This window comes from Ceratotherium simum, chromosome 30 (assembly GCF_057802395.1).
Source record: "Ceratotherium simum simum isolate JZ-2026a chromosome 30, ASM5780239v1, whole genome shotgun sequence".
Lineage (NCBI taxonomy): Eukaryota > Metazoa > Chordata > Mammalia > Perissodactyla > Rhinocerotidae > Ceratotherium > Ceratotherium simum.
The window spans coordinates 34,894,718-34,915,748 of NC_141929.1; the positions used below are offsets into that span (position 1 = coordinate 34,894,718).

At 53.7% G+C, this 21,031-nt stretch overlaps 1 protein-coding gene across 2 annotated transcripts in view; it reads right to left on the minus strand.

The window, feature by feature from the left end:
- The window catches only part of NKD1 (NKD inhibitor of Wnt signaling pathway 1), an 84,670-nt gene extending 65,239 nt beyond the window's left edge, over positions 1-19,431 (minus strand). Inside the window, exons 1-3 of one of the 2 annotated variants that reach the window (XM_087420277.1) lie at positions 19,269-19,431; positions 19,111-19,143; positions 18,283-18,416 (exon numbers count right to left, since the gene is read on the minus strand). In XM_087420277.1, coding sequence (XP_087276403.1) covers positions 18,283-18,416; positions 19,111-19,143; positions 19,269-19,293 — 192 coding nt within the window. In that variant the 5' untranslated portion in view covers positions 19,294-19,431. The remainder of the gene's footprint in view (positions 1-18,282; positions 18,417-19,110; positions 19,144-19,268) is intronic. The other variant, XM_087420278.1, reaches the window with a different exon arrangement.
- Positions 19,432-21,031: the final 1,600 nt, after the last annotated feature.

Here is a 21,031-nt window from a genome sequence, read left to right on the forward strand (position 1 = left end):
TCAACCCTCTCCAACCGCCGACTTAAAAGGGATTGTGGTCAGAAGCAAGAAGGGGCAAGGAGGCCGGCTCCTTATCAGGCACACGGCTGCTCCAGACACAAACAAACTGCTGGCAGGAGTCCTTCCTCCACATCGAGGGGGGAGGGGAGAACAAAGTCTTAATCCACAAAGGTCAAACCCATCCTCCCGGAGTACAATCGAGCCAATATTTTTTCCCCTAATTTCCAGGAGAGAAGAGTCCCTTCCGTGAACTGGACCGGAGCTCAAGGAATGAGGCCTGTAAATCTCCCACTTGCTGGGGTGACCCAGATTTCAAACCCCCACTGCGTTATCAGCCCAGAAGTCTTCACTGGGGCTCAGGAAATACACCCACTGCTCTGGAAGGCCCCAGCCAAGGAAGCGCAGGATGTCGGTTCTGGAATGTGGATGAAGGAAGCCCGTCTCCCCGCCTCCAACAATCACCACGGACATCACGGATTGAGTAAACGAGGAAGCGCCTGACATAGATGATCTCATTCAATGCTCATAACAAGCCCGTGGGACGGATAACTGTGTTACCCCAATACACAATGGAAAACGGGGGGACCCAGAGCCACACAGCTGGTCGACGGCAGAGCCCGCTCTGACCCCAGGCCTGCCAGATCTCCGCTGGGGCCTCATGCACTGGAGTACCACTCCCGTTTCTGCCTCTCTCGGCCCTGCATCCTCTGGTCGAAGCCCAGCTCCGAACACCTCCCTTCCCTGCTCTATGACCTTAGGCTTCCTTCTGCCTGCAAAACAAGCCCCAAATCCCCAGGCAGGGTTAAGAGAAGGTGGGCGCGTGCTCAGGGGCCCCCAGGCCCAAACCATCTCATGTCACCCACTCCCAACTCCAGAAACGCGGGCCGGCCTCTCCAACAGCCCCTCCAAGAAGCGGGCTTACTAGCATAATATTTTCCTCCCACAGAACGTGAGAATAAAGGGCTCTTTGCTTGTCTCCTAAAATAACTGGCTCTCACCATAAAGCAATCTTCTGCCCAGTAAAAATATTTCTGTAAAACTTGGTAACTCTATCTGCGGTTCCTTTTCTGAAAGTCAAAAGTCTTGGAGAATGAAACATGGCAGGGGCCGACTTTATGACAAGCTCATGAAGTCATGTCTACCCAGACAGTCCCTCCTTAACTCTGTGATTAATTTGCTGTTAACCGCAGGGGCTTGGTGTCTTAATGCTCTCCAAGCACCAGTTTGCATTTCCACAGAACAATACCCACCACCCTGGACCTGGTGTCCAGCCAGGCGGGCAGCGGAGACACCGGCTGGGGCTCAGGCGCCGGAAAGTACTCACCAAGATTGGGGAACTCCTTCAAGTGGCCTCACCTGTGGCCTGTCCTTGGCTAGGCAGGAGGCACAGTTTATAAAGTAAGTGAGGAGTGTCCTAAGATCAGAGCGTAAAGGCATCATGACTAACCCAAACTAACCCCACGATGCCTGGATAAGTCACTGAAACCTCCCGGGCCTCAGTGTTCCCATCTGGAAATGGAGAAGCATCCCTGGGGGACTCCGGAGCGAACAAAGATGTTCCCTCTAAACCTGTTCATTCATCCAAGAGCTACCAAGCCCCTTCCAGGTGCTGCCTTGGCCCCGGAGAGACAGAGTGGGTTTACTGGGAATCTTCCAGAACGTACCAGCAGCTCCAGAGGCCTTACCGGGCTACTCGGTATGTTCACTGAGCGCTTACTGCATGCCAAGCCTTACTCCTTTCCTATTTTACAGGTGAAGAAACTGAGGCCCAATGTCAACACAGTTCAGTATAAACTCAGATTTGAAGTCCAGGTCAGAGCTCTGTGCCCCTGGAATTGAGAAAAGACCCAGAAAGGATAAAAAGTTAAATAATGAGGTAAAAAAATACTCATACAAACTAAGGCAGGCGTTCTTAACTTGGGAGCTACAGGAGCCCTGAAATTGGAGGTGAAGGTGTAAGGGCATTTCTCTGAGAAGACAGACACCATCAGGTTAGCGGATTCCCAAAATGGTCTTGCTACCTACCTGAGGATTAGGAACCATTGACCTACGATCATCGGGAGGAGCTAGAAGCTTGAAAGGAAGGCCGTGACCCACATGGGCTGCATGGAGGAGGTGGCAAACCACACGGGGTCTTCCAGATTCCAGTGGCAAGAAGTGGTTCTCCCCAGATGGTCAGCTAACTGTCGGGCTGCCCTCTGCCCACCCACGCTCGCCAGCTGCCAGTGCAGCTGCAGTCTGTGAGTCTCACTCCAGGGGCCAGGCCGTGCACAGATGTTGGTTCCATCTACCCAGTGTGCATTCCGCAGCCTTCTCCTCACAGGCGGTTTTTCCTTAGGGAACTACCCACCCTCTCCCTCCCAGACGTTGAGGTTTGGGGTGGGAGACCGATCCTAGCCCCTAATCGAGGGTGGCCACGTGACCCAGGACCACCAGAGGCACAGGGACTGGTTCTGGGCTGGGCACGTGACCCCAGTCAAAACAATGGGAGCCTAGCCTGGACTCTGGCTGGAACCCTCTCTTCCAGCTGAAGATGGAAGCCCAGGCTGCCAGGGGCCACACTGGGGAGAGTCCGCCCGAGAATGAAGCCAACCCACAAGAAGCCAGAGTGGAAGGCACAGACCACGGACCTGGGACAGAAGTGGAGCTGTAGGACTCAGCTGTACCTGAATTCAACTCACCCTCCGAACTTCCCAGGCACACAGGCCAAAAACGTGCCTTTGTACAAAACAGTTGAGATGGGCTTAAGACCCAAAGCATCCTGACTAATCCTCACAGAAAAAGGTCGCACTTACTTAACCACAAACCCCACCTGAAGCTGCTTCCCTCCCAGATTTTGAAGGCACTAGCCTGGGGAAGAAACTCTGGCTTTGCCAGAAAAGTGGTAGAGTCACACCTGGAGATCACATCCGGGCAGGTGGCGTGTGCCTCTGGGGCAGGGGGATGTGCACAGAAGCACAGCTACAGAAATGCACACCATTGAGCTAAAGAAGACTAAAGACACAAGCTCAGAAATAACCTAGATGCCCAACGACAGGGGATCAGTGCAATAAATTATGGTCCATCCTTACAGTGGAAGTCCTGAGAGCGTGAAGAGCAGTAAGATTACATGTACAGATATGGAATGATTTCCAAGACACACTGGTAAGTTAAAAAAGCAAGGTGCAGGGGCCAGCCCCATGGCATAGCGGTTAAGTTCGGCACGCTCCACTTCGGTGGCCCAGGGTTTGTGGGTTCAGATCCCAGGTGTGGACCTACACCAGTCATCAGCCATGCTGTGACAGCAAGCCACATACAACACAGAGGAAGACTGGCATGGGTGTTAGCTCAGGGCTAATCTTCCTCAAGCAAAAAAAGAGGAAGATTGGCAACAGATGTTAGCTCAGGGCAAATCTTCCTCACCAAAAAAAAAAAAAAAAAAAAACGGTATAGAACCAGATGAGAACATGCAAATGAAGTTAAAAGAAAATTTTTACAGTCTCTATCACCTTCTTATGATTCTCCATCTTAAATGAAGTTTTCAATTGACCTACAGATACCAATGCTTCCCAGTCTTGTTGGCCAGGAGTCTGCTGTCTGTAGTGGGATAGGTGTGCATAGACACAGAACACAGTGAGAAGCACCTCAAGGAACTGGAAACAGCAGATGCCTTGGAAGAGGGGCACAGGAGGCCAGGGGTCAAGGAGGGTAGGAGGCTTCCTTTGATTACATACCCTTTACTGTTTTGAATTTTTCCTTTTTATTTTGTTTTTTACCACGTGCACGACTTCATTTACCAAAAGAAAAAAGGAGACCCTTTCTGAAGGACAGGGGAGAAGTAAGCAGAGGCTCTCCTCAAAGGCCCAGACCAGTGTGGCTCTGTGAAAAGAGGTGGGGATTTGGAGGGCAGGACCTGAATTCCTGCCCCTCTGAGGCTCTGTGCCCTCTGGCCAAGATGCTAGGCCCCTCTGAGCCTCATCCACCCAGCAAACGTTCCATGAGCAGCTGCCACGTGCCAAGCAGTGCCGAAGGCCCTGAGAATACAGTGGTGAGCCACACAGAAGCCGCCCCATGAACTCTGCAGTCTGGTCTCAGTTTCCCCGTAGTATTAATATTGACTCTGGCCAGGTTTCTGCAAATATTAAATGCCTGACAAATTACTGAGAGGAAGGCTTTGCAAATCATAAAGCTCGGGATAAATACCAGCTCTTGCTACTGGAGAAAAGCTGGCTACTTGGTGCCACTGCCTCCAGCCCCACCCAGCTGTGCATTTGGCCTTCTAGAGCCACAGACCAGAGCCAAGGGGACGAGTCCTCACCCAAGAACCCCAGAAGCAGCTGCCAAGCAGGACCTCCAAAGTTAAGAAGGCAGAGAAGCCCCCGATTATGGCACCAGGAGAAGGCGCTCCAATCCACCCACCCAAAAGGAACCCCACGATCCTCCCCATCACTGACCGCAGCCGTGGCCAGCCGGCTGCCTCCCTCCAAGCTTTAGCGAAGCCAGGCCTCCAAGGAGCAGGCTCTGGAAACGCCCCAAGGAGGGTTTCACCAGCGCTCTCCCGGGGCCAGAGCTCTCTTTCCATCACTGCCTTCTGCAAATAACTCCTTTGACGCCCCCTCAGGTTGGGGTTAGCCAGATGCACTGCACTGCAGGATCTCCTCCACTGGTCCAGAGCCGGGCTGTCCAGTGCAGCGGCCTCCAGCCTCGTGTGGCTATTTAACTTAACTCAAATGGAACATATTTAACATTCAGTCCCTCAGTTGCAACAGCCACGTTCCAAGTACTCAACAACCACAGGCAGCTAATGGTTCCCATGTCGGCCTTGCAGACAAAGCGTTTCCAGCATCACAGCAAGTTCCATTGGACGGCGCTAATCCAGAGCGCTGGATTTTAACATCTCCATCCCTCCAGTTATAAAAGGAGGGGCCTGGCAGCCCTCGACAGAGAGGCCAAGTATCAATAACTGTCCACAAAGTTCTAAACCCACTCGTAGGCTTAAGGAGCCACCGCTATGGGGGAGTACACAGAAGGAGACAGAACCATCGACTGAGAGCTTGTCATAAGTCAGGAACTGTGCCGGCTTCTCCAGAGGGCCACTACTTGATCCCCGCAATTCTACATATGGGGAGTGCCATCTCCACGCAGCCCGCCCCGCTCCTGCGCCCTCCTTCATCACCTTTCCTACAGGGTCCAGGCAGTACAGTCAGCACCCAACACAGGGAGGCTGATTCAGGGGCTTCCCAGGGCCCTGCATCTTCAACAGCACTCAGGAGGCTCAGGTGCAGGCGGTCCTCAGGCCAGACCCAAGTCCTTCCCAACCCCACACCCCCTCCAGCTACTGGCCTCTCTCTCCACCCCTTCCAATCAAGATTCTCCATAGAGCTGCCTACACGTGCTATTTCCTCACCTCTCATTCTCTTTTAAAATGTATTGGCTTTTTGAAAAACACAAAACTTCTACATGCTCACTGAAAAATTGAAGTCAATCAATGCAAAAATGTATAATGTGAAAAGCAGATTTCCTTCTCTCCTCCCCACCTCCCACCACCCCAGTCCTCAGGGAAGCAGCCTTTGACAGTGTATCCTTCCAGAACTTTCTCAATGCACCTGCAATATATATAGACAAAGGCCTGAATAGACCTTTGTATATTGCAAAAAACAGGACCACATTATACTTATGTCTGACTCTTGCTTTGCTCATTCAGCAGCATTTCAGGGCCTCCCTTGCATCAGCATGAGGCGATGACTGGTTTTCCCAGTTGCAGAGAGATCCACGAAATGGCTACACCACCATTTATTCGCCATCCCCTAGCGATGGATATTTGAGTTGTTACAAATGCTTCACTCTTCCAAATAATGCAGCCATGTATGTTCTTGCAAGCATGTGCTTCTGCTCGCACACAAGTGTTCCTCGGTCCCTTCAGGACCCACCCCAGTCTCTCCTCTGCTGTCACTCCACCAGGATGGCTCCTGCCAAACCCAACTGTGACCACCAGGACCCCAGAGCCAATGGACACCTTTCAGTCCTTTTTCTACTCAGTTCCTCAGCAGTTTCTCGCCAGGAAACCACATCCTGTCTGGGAGACTACTTTGATGGCCCCCAATGACTCCTACCTCCCAGTATTTACACCCCCGTGCAGTCCCTTCTCCCAAACCTGGGCTGGACCTGCAACTTGCTTTAACCAAGAGAATGTGGTGTTGCCAGTTCCAGGCCTGAACCTCAGGAAGGCCTGGCGGTTTCCACTTCTGCAGCGTTGGGGAAGCCAGCCACCGTGTAAGAAGTCTCATTACCTTGAGGCCGCCATACTACGGGGAAGCCCCAGCTAACCACGTGGTGAGGCCACCTGGAAGAGAACTGAGGCCTCAGACATATGACCCGAGTGCAGCTGTTGCAGTCGGCCCTAGCTGTGTGAGCCAGCCCAACCACGCCACATGGAGCCACAGACTAGGTGCCCCCGCCAAGCCCTGCCCAAACTGCATAATCTCAAGCAAATCACAAAATGGTTAAGTCAGTAAGTTTTGGAGTAATTTGTTACACAGCAAAAGATGACCCAAACACCCTCCTTTTCTTCAATACATTCTGAGAGGAGGAAGCAAGAGCCAGGAGGAGTCACAATAGACACCTACCAGCTAAGCCAGGGCCACCCCCAAGCCCAGGATTCCCAGCACAGCGCTCCGTCCAGCCCCCAAAGACTCTGCCCTGTCTTCCTCCCGGAATGCAGCTGCTGCTGTTCATGCTCAGAGGTTGGTTTCTCGGGTGAGAGGACACGGGGTCCCCAAAGGACTCCTCATCCTCCTCACGCCCTGAGCGTAGGGAGTGGGTGAGCGAGAAAGCACCCAGCAGTCCTGGGGGAACGTGTGCTGACCAAAAGGTCGACAGACCAGAGGGCCCTGAAGCCGAGAAAGAAAACTCTGGCACAGAGAGTTTAGGGAACTTGCCCAAGGTCACACAGCTAGTGAGAAGCAGAGCTAGGACTTGAAAGCTGCCATTCAGGCTCAGAGCCCGCACCAGTGACCAGTGTTTTCCAACACTCTGACCATGACCCAGAGTAAGAATGACATTTTATAATGGGCCCCTGAAGAGATGGGTTTGGGTACAGATGTATGTGTAGATATACACAGTTCTAGATCTATCTATCTATCTATCTATAGACATGGATATCCACGTCTATAAACTAAACAGAAAGTAACACAAAGCAATATTTACTCTTACTAAATGTGATGTTCTCTCACATTTTTATTCTTTTCTATTTCATTTTTTTAAATGCTGGTCACTACATTGATTTCATGAGCCATGAGTGGGATTGCAACACATAGTTTAAGAAAGAAAAAAACCTCATCTATACTGATTTAAGACAGTTTTAAAATCAGACCGACCTGAATTTGAATCTTGCTGGAGTCAGATTCCACTTCCAAGCCAAGTGACTTTGGGCAAGGAGGTAGACTTATTTAGCGCCTCAGTTTCCCCATCAGTAAAATGGGGAGAATACTAGCACGTGCTCTAATGTGCTGTGAGAACTGAGTGGTGTGGACAGCCCTGGGCCTGGGCCCGGCACAGAGCAGACAATGCTGCACCCGTGGGTCAGCACAGGCTCGGCACACAGCCGGCACTCCGCAGCCACACTGAGGCTGTAGCCACAGCACGCCAGAAAGGAGGCACGGACCCGGGAGTGCCCGAGGCAGCGGGCTCCTTTGGATTTCGGGGGCTGGGGACGGAGAAGAGAAGCAAAAAGTGCCCACAGAAAAAGCAACTTTGTTCCTGGTTTGTAGTAGATTTTGTACATCATCTTTCTGCTTTGCAAGTCTATCTACATCACCAGGAGAAGAAGGGTAAAACAATGGGGTCTAGGTCAAAACTGCCCCATAACAGGTCCCTCTGGAAGCCAGGCATGGCAGCCCCACAGCACCCCAAACCAACTGGAGCCGCCGCAAGCCCAAGCCTCTGTGCCAGGGGCCCGCCAGCCCATGCGGCCTTCTGGAGCTAGACAACACCCTGGGCCTGAGGCCCCTGGGGCGGCTGTGGCCTTCCCCAGCCCTCACCTGTGGCCTGTGGTGGACAGGCCCATCCTGCTAACAGGGGCCCTCTATGCTCTGTCCCGCCCTCCCAAGGGCCCCAGCTCCACACTCAAGGCCAGGGGCACACGGCACCCGGCAGGCCAGCACATCACCTCTAGGTTGACGTGACTCCTTGTGACCGAGAGGTCCTCCCCCTACCTCCCACCCGGCCAGAAAGGAGAGAAGCTAGAGCCAACAGGCACCAATAAGAAAATAAAATCACGGAAGAGTTGCAACCCAAGAGCAGGGATGACACCAGCTTTATTCGCCCTGATCTGCCAGAGTGAACTCATCTCACCCTTAGAACAACTCCATGAGGCAGGAACGATGACTCCACCCATTCCACAGACGGGAAAACTGAGGATCAGAGGTAAGCCATCACGCGGCTCGAGGCCACCCAGCTGGGGAGAGGAGAGGTACCCTGGGACTTGGACCCAGGAGATCTGATTCTGAAAGCTCTGACCACAACTCTGGCGCCTACTTCATGCACTTGCTGAGCCTCAGTATAAAGAGGCCCAAACCACATCTTCACTGTACCCACCCCACCTGCCGCTCCCACCCTGTTCTCCTGCCAAACTGAAACACACTGTCCACGACTCCCCAGCACCCAGCCTCCGTACCCTCCACCGTGGATGCAGCCTGACTCCAGCTCTGTCCACTGGGCTCGTGACTTGAACTTGCTGAGCCTGTCTCCTCATCTGGACGTGGGGGATTAATACAACACATGGAGAGAACGCATGTGAAGCATTAGGCACAAAGTTTAGAACCTTTAGTACACACTTGTACGTACTACTATCACTAACATACTCAGACCCCACCAAAATCTCATAGTTCTAAATCAGCAATCCACAAGCCAAGGTACAGGCCAAATCTAGCTATCTAGGTCCACCACCAAACAGGGTATTTCCTAAAAATTTTATTTGATTGACAAAAATCTTTTAAATTAGAAAGATTTCACATAAAAACCCAGATGGCTGGATTCTCTTAATGATCAGATGTGGCAAGACCAGGGCCACGTTCCTAATGGCAACAGTTGGCTGGGGCTGAGTGGCACTGCCCTCTTGAGACATGACGTGTGCTCCCCAGGGCGCCCCAGTCCCCACCCCTCCCAGGTGTCTCCCACCCAGCCTGCTGCATTCATTAATGTGACTTCTCTGGCCCCTGTAGGTCCTTTAGATTCTGACCCCTGGTCTCAGTCTTACCATCCTCCAAAGCCCTACTCACACGCTGCCTCCTTCAAAAAGTCTTCCCCAAATCTCCATAGCCCTGTGTCTCTCTTACAGTTTCCTAACTTTAATAGCTAACTTGTATGGAGCACTTACCACATGCCAGGCAGTTATAACCAGTATGCAATCTCAGTCCTCACAACCACCCTAGGAAGCAGGCACTACTATCACCCCTGCTTTACAGATGAGGAAACTGAGGCACAGAGTTGGTCATTCTCTTGCCATCCCCACCCCATCCATGCCTCACCCTCCTCTGTGCTGCTCTGTGCCCTGTGGACCAGTTCACTGCGGCTTCCTGGGCTCTGGCTTGTGGATTCAGCCAACAGGAGGCCCTGCTGGGAAACTGGAGGGTGCAAGGAGAGAGAGGTTGGGGTACTTCTTCCCCATCCCCTCACTATTTCTGCACCATGTCTCTGACTACGGTTAATGCTGCATATTTATAGCTTCTGCTTGGCCTCCCCTGCCCCTCAGCTGCAGCTCCTACAGGGATCCTATCCAAAACATCCAACGCCACCTCCTCCCCCAGCCCTTTCTGCCCTAGGGGTGGTAACAGCTTCCCGTTGGTGCCAGGGACCCACCAGTCCCCGGGTGCTCTCCATGCCAGTGGAAGTCTTTTCATTTAAACTCTCTGGAGCACATCTATCACGCTGACTGACACAGAGGTTTGGCACTATGCCCAAGGTCCCGTGGTTAGAAAATGGTGCAGCCAGGATTTGAACCCAAGACATCAGGCCCCAGAGTCGTCACTCTTTAACCACCACCTTGTACTGCCTTATGCCCCCTTCTACTTCTCCTGGACCTTTGCCTGCCTGTGGCCTCCTCAAGGGTCCCCTGGACGACCCCCAGAGAACCAAGCGCTGTGCCTGGACCAATGCAGACATTCCAGAATCTCTCACTGAGCCCACAGAATACAGTCACCACTTGATTCCTCTTTATCCTCCGAAGTATTTTTACAACCGAGAGCCCATCCCCACATTCCTTCTTCCCCCGCACGAGAGCTCCCCCAGAGATCACAGGGCTCACCTCTGTCTGTCCCACTGGCCCCTAGCACAGGGCCTGCCACCTGTCTCACCTCTGGACGAAGATAAAGTTCCATAACATGACTGGAAAGGCCAACTTCAACTGGCCTGAAGGCCAAGTTCAGGCTGACTGAACTTCAATCAGCATCTCAAAGGAACTGCCCTCTTCACTGCAGGGCTTTCTCACAATGCTGCTGGTCCATCTCACAAACACTCGCACTGAAATTACACATCCCCTCCTCTTGCCTTGCTCACCACCGCCCCTCCCCCCATTCACTTTGGGCTTAAATCACAGCCGAGACCACCACTGATCCCAGACCAGTTGGCACTCCCTGCTCTAGACTCTCAGAGCCCCAGAGTGTCCTCTAACATTCCCTGAACATTGTCTTCATTGCTCAGTATCCATCTTCCCAAACCATGAGCCAACCTATCTGATGAATATAGAAGCAAAATTCCAAAGTAAAATATTAGAAAATTAAATATTGCCACATCTTAAAAGAGCAATCTATAACGACAAGGAAGGATTTAGTTTAGGAGTGCAGAGAAAGTTGAACACTAGGAAACCTAGTGATGTAAATCATGCATCCAAGTCATACATTGTATTAGCAAAGAATGACCAGTTCCTTCAACACTCCAACAGCATTTGATAAAATTCAGTAATTATTCCTAGTTTGAAAAATCTTAGCAAGCCAGTAGAAGAAAGCTTTCTTAACTAGATAGACAATGAACATCATACTTAATGGTTATTAAACAGAGTATAGGCGATCCTAACCAATGCAATAAGATAAGAAAAACAGACGAGATGCAACGATAAGAGTTTGGTTCCACTAAACTCTAAGTTCTGTGAGGCAGGAACTATGTCCTAGTCCTGATAGTTTCCATAATATCCTAAGCACCCTCAAATATTTGTGGAATTAATAGCCACCCAGATTAGGTCTGATCCCCATTAAAAGTTCTCAAAGTACCCAGTACTTCTCCTTTGAGACACATATCACAATTTATTGTGCAAATTGTTTTTAAAAATACGTATCTTTTCCTACTAGATTGTAAGCTCCATGAAAACAAGGACCATGCTCTATTGACAGAGAAAATGTATATCTGGCCTAAAGTAGGTACTCAATATCTATGGCACAGAGGCATGAACGATTTGAATAGAATGCACTCAATAGATAGTTGCTGAATTATAATAAACTATTTTATCCTACTTTTCTGCTGGAAATCCAAGGCCCAGAGAAAGGAGGCACCTTTTGGCTGATGCCACACCACTGTGAAGCCCACCCTGTACCCTGGGGTCCTCTGAAAGGCGTGAGCCACACACAAGGCCACGCACACAGGCCAGAGTCCACATGGCTCCACAAGTAAGGAAAGTGAAGCCCAGACCAATTCCTTGGAGCCCTCTAAACAAACTCACACCCAGGGCGCACCCCGGTGGGCAGAGGCGGCTGGCGAGAGCTCGTGTGTGCTAAGGATGACTTCAGGAGAGGGACTGAAGGCTTTCCTCGCAAAACCCCGTGATGGGGGCCCACATGGATAAACAGGCCCTCCGCTTTCCCGGGAAGTTATCAAAGAATTACTTATGTCTCTGGAAACGCTTGTTTGGAAAAGGTTCTCCACCCCACCTGAGCTTGGCAGGAGCGGCAGCATCACCAGGCCTGCCGTGGGGAGTGATCAGGCTTTTCCTCCAGCCCCTGAAGGAACGGGCCATTCTCCATGCGGAGAGTCTGAAGCCGGCCATAAAGAAGCAGGCAGCTTCCCAGGATAAACGGAGCCTGGTGACATCAAAGCCCGCCTTCCAGATTAAACAACTGAGGCCTTCAGCTCTCTCTGGCGTTTCTTCCAGGATATTCTGGGCTCCGGCCTCAGGTCTCCCTCAGATGGAATGGCAGATATTTTGTTTGTGAGAGTCTGAATTTTTTCCTTCCTCGGGGAGAGGGGGAGAGTGAGGAGCAGGGGAAGGGAGGGGGAGAGGGAGAGCGAGAGGAAGAGAAAGAATGTCTGTGAGAGACACGAGCCACAAAAAGAACACATGTGAGTGAGAGAGAGAGAAAGGGAAGGCGGGGAGGCAGCCGGAAGCGCCTGCTCTGGAATCCAACAAGCAACCTACAAATTCCTGAAGTTTCTAAACCAAAGCACATTGTGAACCTACAGCCAGTGAGCGAGGCCCCAGGAACGCCCGAGCTAGGAGGATTGTGGGGTGCCTGACGCACCAGTGCCAGCAGATCTCCTCGTGGACCGCTGCACCAGCCCCTTCACCAGAGGGTCACTTGGCACTCCCCTTTCTCAGACACATCTGGTAAACCAAGGCAAGGGGCCCTCTTCCCGCAGTTCGGGGCAGGATGGGCTCTCTCTGGGATTGGCTTGTCCCTACCTCATGTCCCCTGGCACTTGGGTGCCTCCCTCTGCCCTTGAGCAGCCAATCCCACCCCTCAGGCCTCCCACATCCCGCCACAGCTGGGCTTCTGGCCCTACAGCTGACACCCCCAAACAGCTGGAGCACTGTCCCCAAATCCCTGAATAGGACACTCCATGTTAACCAGCTCTGAGGAGCAGGCTGGTGGCTGGGGCAGCGTGCTGACTGCCCACGCGGCTCCACCCCACACACTTGTCCAGAGAGACAGGTAGCTCGAATGTGCCAAGAGCCACTAACATGCAGTGCTTTTCAGAGACTGAGCACCAGGACAGACTTGCAGTCCCCACAGGCTGCAAAGCCACTTGGAGCCCACAGGCCCTTCCTGACTGCCCAACCCAACCACCACCCGTTTTCCACAGACAACAGCGAGCCTGGGGCCTCAGGCAGCTCTTCCTTGCACAAGTGCCCTTCCCCCATCCACCTTTTCCGCACCGTCTCTCAGGTCTGGGTGGAAATGCTGCCTTCACACGGCTTCTCACAGGCGTTCCTGTCTGTTCACGAGTCTATTTACGTGTTCTGCTGTGTCTGCTTGATTAGACTGGAAGCCACAGGAAGACGGGGACCACATCTCTTTTATCTGCCACCGTGTCTTCAACAGCTGGCACAGCCAGGGAGTTCACGGTTAATAACAACTCATTATTGATAATCATTCATCAACAGCTGAGTGCCTGAACGCAAAGACCTAATTCCACCCTTCCCTTTCTTCCTGCTTCTAAGTTCCATCTGGCTGAGGAGGACGCTCTGAGGGAGGAGGAGGCGGGCATGGGGACCTAGTCTATCTTCTATGCCTTCATTCTTTCATTCACCCAGCAAATAGGCGGTGAGCGCCCTCTGTGTGCCCCGGGGCTCCTACAAGGAACACGTATCACTCGGAAAGTGCTTCTTCTGCTGCTGACAGTTCAGCCTTACAGTTTGAAGTGCTCAAGGGGACAGTGTGGCGCCTGAGCCTCATGGCACAAGGAAGATTGCTCTCTGTCCATCCATCACCCACCTCCTCTTGTCACCCCTGACATCCCCACTGGGGGAGCGGATGACACCCCCCCCCCAAGTCCTCAGACCTCGTGGGACATGCCGTGGTTGTGAAAGAAGCTTGAGTTTCTCCGGGTTGATTACAGTTAGTGCAACACGCGAACGGAGAGGGGCTGCTCCTGAATGCTGGGAAACGGAACACACACACACAGCCTGACTCAGGGGGATCAGCGTCCCTCTCCAAGAAAAAGGGTCTCCGAGGGAGGATGAGACCCTCTTCAGAGCCTCTACCAGAGACCACATCAGAGAGGCATGAAAGCTCTCAGAACACGACCCCCTTGCCCACTACCCACCATCCTGAGGGACCCAGGCCTATTGGAAACCAGACGCCACACCTGGCACATCGCCCAGCTCAAGCTTCCCTCGTCTCTCCCTCCACTCCCCAAGGGTGAAGAAAGCTCCCAGGAGGGGCTGAGCTGCTGGCCCTGGGGGCCACGGCAAAGCAGACCCTCCATGGAGAGCTCGAAGATGCCAGCGAGTGGAGGCCCAAAGGCCTCCACCAGCCTCAAAGCAAATCATCTTTTAATTCTGAAACACCAAATATTTAATTTATGCCTTACCTCAAATGTCAAGTCCACCTCCCGGCACATAGCTTCGAAACCACGTAAGGAGGCCTAACATTTTCCATATGCTGAAGACATGAGGCCTTTTAATTGTGCCAACTGCTATCATTCAAGGGTAATTCCCCTGGAATCCGGCACTCGGGCAGCAGCTGGGCCAGCCTCCAACCACATCACCCAGCGTAATACACCCCCATGGGCTCCAACCGGGCCTGTACCCTCCTAACCTTCCCCAAATATCAAAACACTGGGTGCCCCCAACCAAATTCCCAAACCGCCTGGTAGCCCCCTTTGATCCAGCCTCTTTCTTCAGGCAGCCCTGCCATAAAAGAACAAAAGGGCCACACAGGGGTGGGGAGGACTGTCTTAAACCTGGGGGTACACATACATATAAGCACATACGTACACACCACACGCACGTGCACAGAGTTGCTTTTCCACGTTTTCCTATCAATCTCTGTGTTCATTAGGCTAATCCATCCATCTCTCATGCTTTTTTTATTCCACCCATTATATTTTCCAGACCCAACATTTCCATTTGGTTTTCTTTTGTAACTGCCTGTTGTTGCTTCGTGTTTCCAATATCCTCCTTTATCTCTTTGAGATTATTATGCTTATTTTAATTTCTAATTCTATCCTTGTCTGGCACATAAATTGCTCACTTTTTTGGTCTTCTTTCGTGGCACTTGTACACCTCGCATTTCTTATTATTTTTCTCCTCTGAGCTCCTATCTCCTTGGAGTTCATCCTGTACCCACGGGAAGGGCAGAACCCCAGCCTGTGTTCCTCCAAGTGAGTCTATAATGTATGGGGGGCGGCTCTGGTTTCAAAGGAAACCCCTCAGTACCTTTCTTCCCAAGCTCTGCTCTTTCTGAAGAGCCATAACCCTGCCAGAGCTGAGAGGTATCGCACCCATTTTGCAGATGAGCTAATTAAGGTATACAAAGGTAAACTGGCTTATTCCAGGTGACAAGCTGTGGTGGCAGAGCCTGACCTCATTTATTTTTGTATTCAGGAGGGCAGGTTAGGCTAGTGCCAGTGAGGTCCCCCCCTCACACCTCAGGACCTTGCTACTAAGCTACTCAGACCCCGTCCAGGAGGAAGAAGGCAAGCAGGGGCCGCTCCTGCTTCTGCCTGCCCCACGACCTGCCTCACCCTGAAGTACTCAGCAGCTGGTCGGCATGTCACCTCGCTGGGAATTAGTGAGTGCAGAACCCTCCAGATAGATGCTCTGGCACAGAGCATCACATGCATTGCTTCTGTGGTCCTAGAAAGTGCTCCGGAAAGGGAGAACATCAGAGTCCACACCAGCTTTATGGAGTTATGAGGAGGATTAAGATAATGTAAGCAGAGGGCCTGACATATACAGGCACTTAATAAACAGTAGTGATCAGGGCAATAATAATAATAATGCTAGCTGGATACACCACTCCTGCGTCCCCAGCCACTCTGGTGAAGGAGAGGAGACAGAGGCCATCCCCAAGATGGGCCTGGGGCTGGTGGGGGGACCTCTGTCAGCCCTCGGAACCCAGCAGACCTTGGAGCCCATGCCCTCCGACACCCTGATGATGTAACAGAAGGACCTGCAGCTACCCCTTCCGTGCCACTGGAATCACGGACGTGCACCTAGACTGCGGGCTGCCCATTGCTGTGCTGTTCAGCATCTTGGTGTTTCCCAAACTTTGGGCATTCCATTCCCACATGCACAATTTTGACCACTTGTACTTAATATTTTTCTCAGAATTGACTTTAGACTATTTCTTTCAACTTAGCTTCATCCTAAACAATAATACTCCTGAAATCATGGGTTTGATGCCCTATTTTTTTTCCAGTACAAGAAATACATAACTATCAAAATAAAAAATATTCCTCCAGGTACCACCCGAAATCGCCCCACAGACCCCTGACTGTGTGGCCCCACCCCTAGGGCTCACGATGACTTCTCCCAGGGTGGACTGGCTGTCCCCACCTCTACAGACGCAGATGGGCCAGGGCTGGTGGGAACCCAGGCACCCGGGTCCCAGTCACCAAGCACAACTCTCAAGGAAGCAGAGGTTCCCTCCTCTTAACATTCGTGATGGCAGGGCCCACCCTCCACCACCCAACATATGTCACGCTGATGGCTCTGCGTCTCACATCTTCAAAAGTGCTTTGAACACACATGAACGGCCCCTCGGCACTTCTCTGAGAGAGGGGGCGCAGGAGAGAGGGGCATCCCGTGCTGTCCTCAGCTGGGGGAAGAAACCAGGCAACAAAATTCCGTGACTTCACCAAAGCTACAGACTGAAGCTGGGCCCCCTCCCCACCGTCCCTCATTTCCCCCAATGGCAACTTTTACTGGCTCACATTCCTCTTGCTGGGAACACTACTATTTAATTAAAAACGACAGACTTTTGTTTCCTTCTCCTTCCTTCCTCCTCCCTCCCATCCTCCAGTACTGGATACCAAGGAGACCCACCAAAAACATGCGGGTAACATTTGTTATGGCTTTGAAGATAAAAGTCAATTGAAGTGAGCCCGCGCTGTATTTCAAGTTTCCCCTAAAGCATGGAGCAAGCTGCCTGGCAGTTTAGGAAAGAAAAAAAAAGGGACTGCAAATAAATGTCATTCTGCAGGAATATTTTGTAAAAATAAACAGGCCGAAAAAACTCAAAACTTGATTAATGGAAATCCACTCAGTCGGCCTCTGTCTTGAGCCACAAATGCATTTGTTCATACGGCTAAATCGGATCATTTTCAGTGGGCTTTAAATAAATAAGTAGATCAAAAACTAGAAATGGTGGGGGAAGAAAGGGAGGTTTGTGGTTCTGTTTATAAAGGGCCCCCACGGCAGTGCCCCCCGCCCATCAAGTTTTGACCTTTACTAGGGGAGAGCAGCTCCAATTCCAACCCAGCCAACGGATGAAGAGAAACGGAGAGAGAAAGCGCCCGCGAAGCGGCGGTGGTGGAGGAGATGGGAGTGTCTCCAGACACAGAGGGTATCTCATACACGCACAGAGTCCCCCTCACCCGCAGGCTCACCTCCCAGCGCCGGCCCCTGCAACCAAGCTGTACCCAGCCCAGGTCCCACCACCCAGATACACACACATCTGAAAACTCCACTGGCCCCTCCCCAGCCCATGGGCAAGGCCAAAGAACTAACCAGGCCTGAAACTCAGTCTGTTCCTCTCTAAGTTAAAGAAAAAAAATTAAATGTCACATCAAAAAGTTGATTCATCCTTTGATCCTTGGCTGGCTCGAGTTCCACGCAGACCATCTGAGAGCCCCGTGCGGAGTTCCAGAGCTCACAGGACATCTGTGAACACCAGGCCCAGGCCAGGAGCCGGAGTCGGACTCACTCACTCCCCTGTCACGTCCACCGCTCCCCCAGGAACAACTCCAACCTTGGAGACCCACTGCGTGAAGGCTCAGGGGTGAGCCCAGGCTACAGCAGAATGAGGCCCTCTCTCTCCTTGTGGGCCAAGCGCAGGGGTCTACCGGGTCTCAGTGCCCCCCAAGCTCTGCACCCAGACGGCAGCCTGCTCTGCTGGGGTTCCTGGAAAGATGGTACTGATGAATGCCACAGACACTAGGAATACATTTGGAGGCCAGCACAGGCCTGCCCTCTACCCGACACCCCTAGATGCCTTCCCTCTCTCCCCCACTCCCAGCCCCGTCTCCAGAGCCACCTCTCAGTGCTGGCCACAGACACAAGGCAGAAGTCAGAGCAGGCCCCCCAATACCTCCAGCACAAACCAGCTTCCCCGCGGACTGGACCTGCACCACCTCCTCACCCAGGACCTTTCCCCCAGGCCACCCTCTGAAACCAACTGGACAGGAGACTGCCACCTGCATCACCTGTAAGGTTCCCGGAGGCACCGGGGGTACAGAATCATGGTGGTGGGGCATGGGCAGCTGGAAAGGGGATTTCTGGACTTAGAAGCTGTGCCAAGAGGATGCTAAAAGTTGGGGTGGGTGGTATGGGGACTCATTTCCGAGGGCGAAGGGGGGTAGTGGGGATCGTACCCGGGTTCCTCTGCCAGCGGTGCCCGCCGCCCGCAGCTGTCGGGGTCCGGAGCTGCCGCCCGGGCAGCGCTGCCTCCCGATCCACTCCTCGATGCCCTTCCGAGCCCAGGCGGCGCTCACGGCGAAGCTGTCACCTGGGGCGGGGACGACACGAAGCCCCTGAGTCTGGCCCCTGGGCCGAAAGTTACCAGAGAGAGGAGGGAAAGAGTGGGCGCGGCAGAGGCAGCGGGGGCCGGGAGGGGGTTGAGACTCGGGGCACACTCCGAGAGAGGGGCGCAGGTAGTCAGGAGAAGGGGGTTCAGCGAAGCCCCAAGAGCAGCGACCCAGAGGGGAGCGCGAAGGGGGAGCAATACCCCGGGAGGAAGAGCCGGGACTGCGGAGGAGAGGGGTGAGGGTCAGAAGACGGGTGCAGTGAGCACCGGGTAAGGGGAAGACGGGAACTGAGGGTCAGGAGAGGGGGCGCGGTGGGCGCAGGGTCCAAGATCTCGAGAGAGGCGGCTAACGGCCGGAAAGAGAGGGGGTAGGATCTTGGGGGAAGGGGCTTGGGAGTCTGAAGTATGGGCGCAGAGAGCGCGGAGGACTGGGAGCGCGAGAGGAGGAGGGGTTGAGGGTCAGAAGAGAGAGCACAGGACCGCGGGGAAGGGGTAGGTAGGACAGAGGAGGCGGCACGAAGGCTGCTCCGGGAACGGATTTGTGGGACCGGTGGCCGGAGCTGGGGCTGGGGCTAGGGGTGGCCCTGGTAATCAGATCCCGCCGGCTAGGCCATTCGGCCGCCGTCCGCGGTGGTTCCCGGTCCATCCCCCCGCTCCGCGCCCCGCGCGCCCCTACCTTCCGGGCTCTCCCTGCGCTTGCACACGGCGGCTGCAGGCATGTCGCGCGCGGCGGCGGCGGCGGGAGCCGGAAAGAAAGGAGAGGCAGAGAGTTAGCAATCGCGGGGGCGCAGGCGGCTGGGGCGCGGGGGCCGGCGCGCGCGCGGGGACACTGACCCGGCTTGGAGTGAAGTTTCCCCATGCTGGGGCCGCGGGGGCGGGGGCGGCCCTAAGCCATGCGCCCGGCCCGCGGGCCCTGCGGCTCGCCGCGCCGCGCCTCGCTCTCCTCCCGGAGCAGCCCCGAGCCGAGCGGAGACCGAGGCGGCGCCGGGACGCGCTCCTGCCGCCGTCGCCGCGTCCCGACTGACGCCCGGGCGCGCCGAGCCCCTAGCCCGCCGCCGCGGCCCGCGCCTCCCCGCGCGCCCATTGGCCGGGCGCGGCGCATCAAAGGCGAGGCGGGCCGCGGAGGGGGCGGGCCGGGGGCGGGGCCGGCGGCCGGGGGCGGGCGCGGCAAGGGGAGGCCCGGCCCGACACAGCGCCCTCTTCCACGCTGCGGTCTCCGACCACCGGCCGGGGGCTGGGGACCAGGGTTGGGGGGCTCCGGCCAGCAGGCGTATTGGGACAGACACCCTCTTGGGTCCTGCCCTCTCTAGAACAACCGCTCCTCTCGCTGACAGTCCTGTGCCTTGCCTCCGCTCAATTTCTCTTTGAAGCGGGCAGGGCAGGACTCAGAGGATCCAATGTACAGGTGATGAAACTGAGGTCGGGAGAGGAGACGCTGCTCGCTTGCTAGCATCTGCTGCGCGCCTGCTGGCTTGCTCCCTCCCAGTCTTCCCACGACCTGCCTTTTGCAGAAAATATTCGCTTATTACCCGCCCCATGCCCCCCTGCGCCGCCCCTCTAGTTTTTGATTTGGGAGTCCAGGAGAAGGCCCCAACGCGCCTCGGGCCAGTGTGGTCCCAGCCCACTGCTGGCGGCCACAAGTTTCCGAAAGCCACGAGTTGCCAGCCAGTGACTCGGATTCGCTGATCCCGGGGCCCGTGGGTGCCCTCCCGGGTCGGGGCGCGCCGCCAGCTGCGCCGCCCGGAAGGGGGTAACCGCTAGGTCTTTGATCTTCCTTGGTTTCCGCTCCCCGCTGCCGTTCGCCAGACCCAAGGGCTTGTTTGTTTTGTCTGGGGAGGTCTCTGCGGAGGGGAGGGCGACATCAAGGGGTTCCACCCCACCTTTGTGGTTCTCAGAAAGAATGCGTGCTCTGCTGGGGACTCCCTTGGGTCTGTTGTTAGACTCGTCCTGGTACCGGGCAGCCTGGGCGTGGGAAGAGAAAACCCTGCGCTAGGAGTGAGGAGACCAGCTTTGCCCCGTTGACCGAATTCTCTGTATGAGTCTCAGTTTTATGATCTGTAAAATGGAGGCTCAATTCTGCCCGCTTTGCTGGCTCCTTAGAGCGGCACTGTCCATAGAAAGATAATGTGAGCCACATACTAATTCTAAACTTTCTAGTAGCCACATTAAAAAAAAAAGGAAAAAGAAACAGATGCAATTAATTTAATAATGTATTTTATTTAACCCAATATATCAAAAATATTATAATTTCAACATATAATGAGATATTTTGCGTTCTTTGTTTTGCACTAAGTGTTTGAAATCTGCTGTGTATTTATGCTTGGAGCACATCTCAACCCCGACTAGCCACTTCAAGTGATCAGTAGCCATGTGTGGCTAGTGGCTGCTATATCGGACATAACGGCTCTGGAGCATCGATATGTCTCAGAAGGACATTGGGAACGGCAAGGCCCTCCAGTCATAAATCTCTTCAGCCAGCAGTGTCTTACTTCCATCCTCCAAACTTCCTTTTTACACACCCTTTTTGGTGGAAATGAAGGCTCATCTTACAAGCAGGTACATTAATACTGTTAGCAGGCTGGTTTCATTGAAGGAGG